Genomic DNA, 11,782 nt, shown 5'->3' with positions numbered 1-11,782 from the left:
GCTGAGGAAGTTGTTTTATGCTTCATGACAGTTGATGGAAAAACACATTTTAATGGTTATTTGAGTAGAAAAACAGTGGTTGTACCCTTTAACACTGACAAAAGCCCAGAGACAATCTGCTCTGCTCAGACCTGCTGAAAGCTCCGACACGGCCAAACGAGCTTCTGAACAACCAGGTCACTGGGAACACTGGGGCCCAGCCAGCTTTTGTGTAGCAGCTCGCTAAACGTCGGGGTGGAGGGGCACCGTGTGTGTGTCTGTGTGTGTGTGTGTGTGTGTGTGTCAAAGTCATACACTCTCCTCTCATGTTGGGAGAGGCCTTCCCTCCTCTGTGACCGTTGTCCGCCTCCCTCCTCCTCCTCTTTTTCTTCCCTCCGTCCTCTTTTCCTCCTTAAACTGTCTTTTGTTTTCGTTTTCATTGGCATTTCTGCTCCGTCGTTGTTCGGGCCTTAAATGAGTCTTGACTGGCCCGCGGGCCACTGGAGAAGCACAAAGGACTTCGTTCTACTCGCTACAGTTGATCCATTATGGGCGTCCCACAATGCACTAATTGGCGATGACAATTAAGCGCGGTCGACACTCAGCTTCAATTTGCCCGAAGCTCGACGTACATCACGGGCAAATGAGTCAGGCTCTGAGATTCCTGCTCGCTCGGACGATATGCAGATTCACTCAGGCAGGTGAACTCGTTTGGAAGTTCTCACTTGACCTCGGAGGCAGCGGTTGAGAAAACGCCCTTCGTCACAAAAGTCTTTAAACAGTTTTCAAGAAATATCAGATGTTAAAACTGAGTTTGAATTTCTTCAAATCGTTCAGAGAACTGCAAACAAACCGAAGTTCCATCGACAGCTGGAAAAACATCAGCCACTGAAACTCGTCCCTCAGCGGACGTGAGTCAGTCTCTCGATCGCGATGTTTGATATGACGTCACATGACGAATGAAAACCACACGTATCATTTCACACTTTTTAAATTGACAGAAAACATTGTTGAGATGAAATTGATTTGACGTGTGACTTTTTTAGATTGTCCCACCTGCCAACATGGAGGAGGCGGGGTTAAGGACCTATACTGCAGCCGGCCACCAGGTGTTTCATCCATCTTTAAATAGAACCTATGGTTTTAAGATTTTTTTTTTTTACTTGTGAATTAAGTTTCATTTTAAGTTCTTCGGGTCCTTGTTGTCAATTAAATCAAAACTTTAAATCTTCAAATCCAAAAAAAAGTAATAACATATCGTACACGGCTTGTGTTTCTAGCTAGCGCTGTTAGATCAGTGCTTTTTCATTAAAAAGTCAATTATTGATTCAATTAAAATACACCTGCAAAAAAATGGACCAACAATATGAAAGTTTCTCGACAAAGATTTCAAACATGTTCACTTTTACAAACTTTTTCTTTATTGGCATCAGTGGCTATAGCGAACAAATTTTAAACCAAACCAGACACGAGGAAGATGAACTGAAATAATCACCTCCCTGTTCTTGCATAAGAGTTTTTCTGCAATGAAAAGAAACAATAATACAAAAAAAAAAAATACAATAACTTAAATTGTGCAACGTAGAGAAGAGTTTCACTCTGCTTAAATACTGTACAATATATTCTTCTCAAGTAGAAAATAAAAATACTGCGATGATCATAATGTGCCTGCAACATAAAGAACATTTCAGTCCCGTTCTCATTCACCCTGTGATCGTGAATAAACTCATCCTGAAAAACTGATGAAATTAACATGGAAACATTTAAACTGCAACAAATCGTACAAAACAAACGAGGCTTTAAAACGTGCTTCACATTAATGAAAGACACAAGAGACGTACAAAAACTTCAACTGAACACAAACCTGCACGTTCAAGTCGTCTGGATTAACAGACACAAATATAATGTAAATCAATTTACTCCATTCAAGTTGTGAAAGTGAAGTGAGGGTTAGGTGAAGTACACAAAGTCCGTTTATGGTCATTTGTTCACACAAACTCCTGCTCTCGTCAGAGTACAACGACGATACTGAAGTATTTGTACCAAACACCTGAGTCTCTTCATCCTTCAGTCGGAACTGAAGAAGCCTTTTTTCCAGAAGAGGTGAAACCTTCAAGTATCTCATTTCAACGATTCTTGTGTAACTCGTGGGACTAAAGATCCGAAAACAGAAACTTTCTTCTGTTCGGTAAAATAATAAAAAATCTAATAATCACTGGAGATGAATGATGATCCCATCACATTCTCATTAAGTCCAAAATATAAACTAGCAACTTCTACCCAGGAGACCTCGGCTGAAAATATATAAATCCAGTTTCACTTTGACTTATTTTACAAGAAAACAGTTTGTTTTCATTCAGTCCTGCAAACTGAAACCAGATCCACCGTCGGGGCGTCTCTGTTGTTGAAAGCTTCAGACTTGAGCTTGAGTTTTGTTTTGCCGCCTGCTACAGAGCGAGTTTAACAAATGATAATTAATGACACGAAAACCTGAAAGAGTTCAGGTTTCAAACTGAACAGAAGCAGCTCTGAGCAGATCTCTAATCCGTGGGCACAAATAAGATTCAAAATAAACCTGGACACACGTTGGATTCAGTCACACACAAATAAAAACAAACAAAAAAAATACTTATCAAAAATACTTCACCAGCGTTTCACTGGTTTTTTATGCAGCAGGCAACAATAACGTAATAACACTTGAGCTGACGTGGCTGCAGGCTTCAAACCGAAGTAAAAACAAATCACATTAAACACTTTTCCTGCCAAATGTTAAACTACTGGGTTATTTAGTTTCAGTCTAGTTTCCTACGAGCTCCATAAACATGAACAACTGTCGGTCCGATCAGTGAAATACACATTTCCTCATGAACCTGTAACTCAGGTTTGTCTGGTGCTGATTTATTTTTTACAACCGCTTATTCACAAATGAAGAAAGTGAAAGTTATTATTGCTCAAAAAGATGAGAAAAGGAATCGGCTTCAGAGAGAGTGAAGTGAAAAAGACACATCTGACATTGAAATGAAAGAAAACGAGTTGCAGGAAGAAGCAGCAGCTACATTTCCATCCAGAATTCGATCAAACTTTAAAGCTGCAATTTAAAAAAAAGTTTCTGGTTGATTGTTTTGGAAACTCAAACTTTCCCCGTTAGCTGGTCAACAAACAAGAGTCCAAAAGTTAAAGGTTAAATAAATAGAGATTCTAACAGTAACCCAAACATTAAACTGAGAAATCTTTACTAGTAAAAAAAAAAACAAAGGCAAAGTTTTCTTTCTTTACCCAAATGTTTTTCCTTTTCTGACCAATTTTTTATTGTAAAGATTGAATTTTTTTGGGGGGCAATTCAAAATTTGGGATGAAAAACATTGGACTCTAAAACTAAAAGTAAATTTCTGTGGTTTAGTTTTTTTTGTCTTTCGGGAATTTACTCAAAAAATTCAAGATCTCTGTGGTTTTTTTTAAAATTTCAGTAAAATTTCAGTAAAATTTCAGTAAATTTTTTCTGAAAACTGGACGGAACTGTGGCTGTTGTGATGAGTTCAAGAAAACGTGAAGAAGAGTTTCCAGACCTTTACACGTATGAAAGCAGTGGATCATAAAGGCCGTCTAGGTTGCATAGAAATACTAAAAGCTAAAGCTGCTATCACGTTGGATAGATTCTGCATGAATAAAGCACGACAGGAGGAAGAGTCACAGAGGAGGAGAGGAGGAGGGGAGGAGAGGAGGAGAGGAGGAGAGGAGGAAGGGAGGAGGAGGGGAAGGCAACAATGAAAGAGAAGTTACAGTAGATTATTGCCTCTGGTATTTTACAGTTAGAGAAGAAAATGTGCTCAGACTCAGAGTCTTCTTAAAATGAAAAACCTCTTTACATTGAACATTTACATAAAGAAACTCTGATAAAAATGAGTTGACGAACGTCCTTCATCTCACGTCTACAGGTTAAATTACTGTCTCTGACACTGAGTGTGAGGAGAAGAGGATGAGATGTGATGAAAGAGAAGAACTTTTTCCAAAACTTCAATCACAGCGATTAAAACTAATAATTCTTATTTGTTAAAACATCCAAATACAATGGTTCCGCTTGAATCCTGAATGATCCCTGATCTGATGGAAGAATCTCCGCTGAGATGTGAACATAAATGCTTCATGTCTTTGACTTTAATAACCTGTATGTTTATCATTATTATTATTAGTTCATTTTATATTGTTTGTTGTGAACCACTTTGTTAATTGTATTGAAAAGTGCTTTACAAATAGATATTATTATGAGAACGTGAATATTGAGCTCGTTACAACAGATTTCAAGTTGAATAAGTTGGAAGTTTGTCGGCCATCTTTGCAGCATAATCAACGCTCCCACCTTTAATCTGTATTTTCCCCAAAACTCAAATTTCCTCCAAAATAAATCGACGGCTGCTTCTTTTTCAAATTGCTTCTTCACAACTGAAAGATATTGATTTTACTGTGAAATATATACGATAAAGAAAATCTTAGTTTTTGCTTTAAAATTAAAGTTGACTCCAGGATATCAATTTTTTTTTTTTCCAGTTTCCACTCATTTTTTATGCACAAGTAAAAACATGGTGGAGCCGGCAGAGTAAAACAAATCCTGTTTTTTTAATTCACTTTATTTTTTCGTTTCCTCGCTGAGATTCAGCACGAAACAGAAACTTAACACTAGAAAACGTTTGCGTATGATTCCGCCTGATTCGACCGACGCTGCTGAATCCTCGTTAACTTGGGATAAACTGAGTGTTTGCATCAAAACGCAGGCGAATCTTCTCCATCATCACTTCAATTGAAATCAGTTGTAAATATTAAATTAAAAGACTTGAACAAATGTGAGAATTCCCTTTAATATTTCATTCCATTGTCATAAGTGACAAGAATCAGCTGCTGTTTCCCTGCAAATGTTTTTGCTGTAAACAAAGACAAAATGTTTTAAATCACTTTAGAAGTCAAGGAGATTTTTTCAGTTTCTTTTCTTTGACCGCTCAAAAGAAAAGGGAGCGAAGACTCCGCACCAGAAAATGTTTCACCAGAATCTAATTGTGTCTGTGGACAAAGTGTTTCATCTCTGAACTCAAGTGTGACTTTACAAGCAGGCGGAAGATGCTGTTCAGAATAAAACACCAACAAGTTCCAGCCCTCAGTCTGAGGTTCTCCAGTTCACCTGCTGTGATGTTGCACGTTTTGACTCCTGGAATAAAACAAACAGTGGGGGGTTGTGGGGGAGGTGAAGGGGTGACGATGGCGGAGGCTGACGTTGACATGTGACGAGATATTTGACGACAAAACACGAGTAGTTGGTTGTGTGAAGTCTGGTGCAGCAGTTCTTCAGTTGTCCCTGCTGCGTTCAGGCGTGTGTAGATCAGGTAAACACACACGAACACAAACCTGACGACGAGATCACACTCTGACCGAGACCGTCCTGGAAACACACAAACACCGACGCTCTGTCCCGGTGTCTCGGCCCAGCAGCGCCCGTTGATACTGCTTGTGTGTGTGTGTGTGTGTGTGTGTGTGTGTCTCAGGTGTCTTGGTAAGGCAGGTGAAAACACCCGGGGCTGTCGTCATCAGGAGACCAAAAGGAGGACGGCCTCTTGTGGTGCAGCTCCCTCCGGACGCAGCGGGGACACGGCTGAGCCTTCTGTCGACACTCGGTGTGGAAAACGGCGCCGCAGCCGTCGCACCTGCAAACGCACAGAAACACGAGCACACTTCATCTTAACACATTAACTACTCGTGTGTTTTATACATCTACTGATTAGCTTGTAATTGATTTTTTTGTTTTTCTTTGACCATTGTTAAAAATAAAAATATAAAATGTGAAAAAGGATAGAGGAGAAATCATTATTAATATTATTGTCTCAGCAGAAACAGTCGGACATTAGTCAAGATTATTTTCTGAGTCACATTTCCACAGTTTGTTCATGTTCAAAATCTTTTTGTAACTTACTTTCCATAACTCATTTTAGCCGCTGATTTTATTTACTTTTAGTCTTGGATGTCCCCAAATGTTGAGTTGTGTTACTATTACTGACAGGAACAACAAATATAACTCACTGCATTACACATTTAATTGCTGTTTTCACTAAACCACTAATTGCACATTTCCTGTTCCGTCTGTGTGAATAACTAAATCAACAGAGCTTAACTCAGTGGATCTTTACAGCCCTGTTCCAGTCTGTACAGTAGATGCAGCCGTTATCAGTTAACACTTAACACCTCCCACACAAGCCATTAAACACAACTCGACAAGGAAGGTGTGTGCGTGCGTGTCAACGTTTCCCTCCACAGCTCCGAGTCTTCTAAGAATCGTTCCTGATCGGCTCTTATCGCTCTGCTGTCTTTCACTCTGACTATCGGTGGCAAAGACAAAGCTCTGGACTGTGTCATTCAAATAATCCCTCCACCTCCTCTGTGCCAGCCGGTGTTAGCCGGTGTTAGCGACGAGCAGCAGGCTCAGCCCCGCTGTCACACATGAACTGCTGTTCATCAACACGAGGCCTTCACCAAACCTTCGAGGGTCAATTCAACAAGACGACTCAAACATGTTTTGTCTGTTGATTATCTGAAGTGACAAGGTCCATGTTTGTTTCTAAGAGACACATATACAATCAGGGGAGGAATCTCAGAGGCAGATATTTTTAAAACCTGGTCAAATAAAACAAATAGAACTTTTAATTCAGCTCAAGCAAATCCAACATCACAAAAAAAAAAAGCCCTGGAGACGTCATGAGCGTCCAAAACATGTCAACTCTCAAGGTCTCTCCCTTAAATTGGCACTTGCAAAAAAAAAAAAGTTTGAGAGCAAGCACTGAAACACCGAGTGTTTCCAAACAAAATAAAACACTGGACTTGAGAACCAGGAACCAAACGGAGCCTCCAGCTGATTGTTCGTCATTTCTAATGTTGTATATCAGTTTGAGTCCTCACACCTCGGTGAGTTCTCCTGAGGCTGGTGGGTTATTACTGAAAGTGAACATTCAGTCACTCTCCAGAGAAAAATAAAAAGTGCATGACGTCTGAGTGCTTTCCCGTACGCTCTCAGAGAAAGAAATGTTCTTGATACAACTCACTGCCTTTTAAAGAACTTCTCCAGAAGCTTGTGAAGGTAGACCGAACATGACGCATATTCTAAAGACTTCAGGAAGAGTCGGTTTTAGATTCCAAGGCTCAAAAGATGCTAAATCATCTCAAGTGACCAATCAAGACAAAGGAGACTTTCCTCAAGCTGTGGCTACTTGACATGAACACATCTTGTACAAGGTCAGCGACGGCTGAGGAGCATTGCTCATCAGGATCATGTCTCCAGAGGTCGGATAAGAACATGTACGTGCTCGTTGGTCTTGTGACATGACGGACTCAGCCTTGTGTCCATCTTTTTACAAGTCAGACCATAAATCAAAAGTCAATAAAGTCAAAACAGATTGAAATGTGATCTGGGTGTCTGTACCTCTTGGTGGCGCTCTCCTGGAAGGGGTAGATGACCTGTCCGTTTTGGCAGAGCTCACAGATGAAGCCTTTCTCTCGACACAAACTGCAGCTGAAAACATGGGAGCTGGCGAACTTGATCACCTTGGACAGGAAGGGAGCCAGTTTTCCATCAATCACCTGCAGGACGACGAGAGAGGCGGAAAAATCACACAACAATTTCGACATACATTTAAACACGTAAAATCACATTTTCACGGGTAAAAGAAATGTATAATTCTCTGCACAGAAGTGGTAGAATACACTTTGAAAACTAGTTATGTAAGAGGACACATAGACATGTCAAACAAAACAGGACCGAGAGTACAACCTTGTGGCACACCACTCCGTCGTTTGAGTGTAGACACACACACACACACACACACACACACACAAACTACATGTGCCTGAAATCAGGCAAAACCTTGGACGAGGATCGAGCCTGTGGGGTTTAGGTCGGGCTCCTCTAGTTCTCTCTCAGGCTCTGCCGGGTTAGAACGGATCATTGTATCCTGAGGTTGCGCTCTAACACACACACACACACACACACACACACAGGTACATTGAGGCACTTAGTTACATGTAAGGGTTAACACACACACACAGGTCTTTGTTTGATTTCAAAGTATTCCTATAATGTGGTATTCCTATAAAGTATTCCTTCTTCCACCACTTAATTTTAAGACCGACTTTAAAACTACCACAAGAAAGTAGTATCCTCTTTGGCTTGGAGGGAAGACCGGAAAACAGGAGGAGAGGAAACCGAGGGGAGGAAGACAGTAAATGAGGTGAACGCCTTTTAATGGCAACGCTTGGCAAGTTCCTTAAAGAGGTGAGGGTGGGGGGTTTTGGCAGCAGGGGGGTACAGTTGTGTGGTCATGAATAGACAGTGGATGACTCAGAGAGACGGGGAAAAGAAAAGCTGTGCGGAATCTTGCAGAAAGTAAAAACTAAATATGGTCACAGAGCTTTGTCGTAGGATGTTAATAATGCAATCCTAGCTATGAGCGTAATGGCGGAGTGAATGTAAGACAGAGAGAGAGAGAGAGAGAGAGAGAGAATGTAACAGTAAGAGAAAGAGTGGTAGAGATACAATATACAAGAGAGATCTTGAGAGAGAGAGAGCGAGAGCCTGTATTCAGATACAAGTGGTTCCACCTGGCAGAGCTCTGGACCTCCCAATTATAACCTCCTTCATGCTGTTTGTTAGACGAGAAGAGGACATGAGATGGAGAGAGGAGGAAGAAACCACACACAAACAGAGGAAACGCAGCACCGAGGTATTCTGATCCAGTCTGCAGAAACTTACACATCAGGGCTGCTGCACTTTACACTGAGACGAAGAGCAGCCACTGAGGTTTTTACCTAAACACATCCTGCACAATATATGAAGCATGAAATCAGATTATCATCGGCATCAATAGAAAACCAAATTTGTCAAATGGTCACTTTTCAAGCAAATATGCCGAATATTCCACCTTTGTTCCTTTTTTTAATATGACAGGAAACATGATATCTTTTGGTATTTGGCCGAACAAAACAATCAAAATAAAGACTTTAGATTTAAAACCACGAAACTTGGCGGAAGGACGGGACACGGGCCAAGTAAGAACCAGCTCAATTTTGGCTCAGATCCCGACAAAGGGCCAGATCCAGGAATGCACTTTCTTTAACATCGGTGAAAACACGGCGCTCTAACTCTTCCGACAGAGACTCATTCACAGATCTGGAAGGAAAAACAATCATTATCTCATATTCAGGGGACTCATATCTATGAGTGTGTGCAGCTTTGCGAAGGTATGTTTTCTACAAAGTGACATCCTGGTGTTTGGATTACTCCAAGAATACAAAACTGATTTGGATGAAAGTTTGTGGAGGGAAGTGACATGACCCGAGAAACAACTGATTACATTTTGTAGCTGATATGGACACATACATATCCAGGATTTCTTTTTACCGCTTCCTTTACCATGCTGAGATAGTGTTAGTCTTAGTGATTTCTGAAGATCTTTGATTTACAGACTAAACAATGAACTGATTTATTCATAATTTATGATGGTTGTTGCCTTGAAATGCTGCTTTTTCAAACGCAAATTAATTATTTTTCTCTGAACTTATTGTCAACAGTCGTGGTTTAATAAAAAAAAAAAAATCTACTTTAAAATACAGCTGTCCAGCACTGCCCACACCAAACCTACAGAGACTGCTCAGCCCGGTCCAGCCCGGTCCATATGACGAATGGCTCTCCTGATGGAGGCTGACAGCCTCAGTAATTAAGGACCGCTATAATTGGACTGGGCAGAATCAAACGACTGGCAGAACAGCTCTGGTGGCTGACTGGTACTCTGGAGGGACACTGGAAACAACGGAGGGAGACACATAAAGATGGATGGGGGGTGACAGAAGTAAATGGACGGATGAAAAGAGGGAAAGGGTGATATAAAGAAACAACAAGTAAATCAAATCTAGCCTCTCGAAGGTGCTTGACACCTGAATGCAATTTATCACAATACACATTGAATTACTCAGAAAAACCTGATCATTAATTTCTCTAAATTCATTTTCCTCCATTTCTTTAAAATCCACAAACGCCTGTAAACACTTGCTATAAATATCCAGTGACTATTTAATTGGCTATATTAAAGTAGCACTTGCCAGCAGGGTCACACTGGAACAATCACTCAGACCAGAAGTTCCAAGCTCAACCCTTTTTAATTTGAACACTCGCCCATTCAACAAAGGCAAGACCGAAGCCAAATATTGAGCGTCTGGGTCAACCAGCAGTCAGACCGCTGGCAGATCTCTCAGTGCTGGGACGGGCGTTCAAGGTCGACCGGGTCGGACCAACTTCTGTCGCCAGGACTATTTGTTGGCGTGTCATAAATTAGAGGATTTTTTTTTTTTCTCCAGATGATGAAGAATAAAAGATATTTCCGTCACACAAAATTATATATACTGTCAGACTTCAGTCTCTCTCTAACCTTTCGAATTTATTTTTCCTGCACAGGAAGTAAAATAGCTCTCAGGTCACGAGGAGGTCGCATGTTGAGATTACTTCTTTTAGAAGGATCGTTCAAAGAAATCACTGCAAAAATATTTGAAAATAGGTTAGAAACCCTGAATAATTATCTCACTTCAACTCACTAGTTTTAAACTTCCTTCGCGTCAGTGAATAAACGCACATTCAGCTGGAACGGCACTGAGAGAGAACAAAATACAGTCGCGTTCCTTTCCATCAGAACATTTTCTCTCACTCGGCTGTTTCCCCAGGTGCCATGCATAGCTCAAGCATTGTGTCTCTTTCTGTAAATGTCCTGTCGAGTTTGACTACAGCTGCAGCTTTGGTCTGAACTGCTAATAACGTTGAACTAAGTCCAGGACAAAAGACAGACATGTTGTTGAGAGTTTAAAAAGATATTAAAAAACACAGCAACGAAAGGTGGAAAAGGACGATGGTAGTAGTATGATTCTGGAGAAGCCTTCAGATAAACTCTCAAGATTCACTTCTTCTAACCTCTTTCCCTCCAAATGACACACACACGCACACACACAGACACACACACACACTTCCATCTATCCTCTTAAACTCCTCCCCCTCCAGTTCGGCCTCTTTCTCTGCTCCACATCGAGTCTTTGTGCTCCAAAACCTCCTAATCCCCTAAAACTGCTGTTCAACAGCCGTTCGCCTGCCCTCCTCTCGCTCTCACTCGCTCTCTCACTCGCTCTCTCACACACACACACACACACACACACACAGACACACACACTCTACCACAGCTCCATTGAGAAACTGGAAAGCCAGCTGGGATTACATGGCTGGAAAGACCAGGGTGAGCTCTGTTTGGATAACACCCTCTCCTCACACAGAATACTTGATGTATGTTGGTTGTCAGTGTATCCACAGTGGGCTCTTTCTAATCGGGGGGGGGGGGGGGGTTCCCAAAAACTGACTGAAAAAGTAACCGGCCAGATGGGGAGATATACGTAAAAGCAGGACACATAGTTACTGGTCAGGATATGTGTCTGTGACAGGCGATAAATGAGGGGCAAAGATTTTCAAAATGATTGATGAGGACATATCTAGATAACAGCATTTAAACTAATTGACTTTGGATTTTACACAGTGAAAATTCCCATGAACACAATGAAACCAGATAAAAAACTACATACTATATTAGTACGACTCTTGTAGTTTGAGGTCAACAACAATCAGGAAGTAGCAGCTCGATAGATTTAGCAAACAATGGACCAACAAACCTTTCTCTTGCTCCAGTGAACAGAGAGTTTGTACAGAAATCCGTTTTATCAGGTGTGTCACAGACAACAAGGA

At 41.1% G+C, this 11,782-nt stretch overlaps 1 protein-coding gene across 2 annotated transcripts in view; it reads right to left on the bottom strand.

Annotated features, from left to right (window-relative positions):
• Positions 1-3,447: 3,447 nt before the first annotated feature.
• Positions 3,448-11,782, bottom strand: part of plekhm3 (pleckstrin homology domain containing, family M, member 3) — a 28,765-nt gene continuing 20,430 nt past the window's right edge. Inside the window, exons 7-8 of one of the 2 annotated variants that reach the window (XM_020105093.2) lie at positions 7,436-7,593; positions 3,448-5,669 (exon numbers count right to left, since the gene is read on the bottom strand). In XM_020105093.2, the coding sequence (XP_019960652.1) occupies positions 5,507-5,669; positions 7,436-7,593 (321 nt within the window). In that variant the 3' untranslated portion in view covers positions 3,448-5,506. The remainder of the gene's footprint in view (positions 5,670-7,435; positions 7,594-11,782) is intronic. The other variant, XM_069533063.1, reaches the window with a different exon arrangement.

This window comes from Paralichthys olivaceus, chromosome 10, assembly GCF_024713975.1.
Source record: "Paralichthys olivaceus isolate ysfri-2021 chromosome 10, ASM2471397v2, whole genome shotgun sequence".
NCBI classification, from domain to species: Eukaryota; Metazoa; Chordata; class Actinopteri; order Pleuronectiformes; family Paralichthyidae; genus Paralichthys; species Paralichthys olivaceus.
Note: the sequence above shows the minus strand (reverse complement) of the source record. Positions and strands in the feature narration are given on the sequence as shown.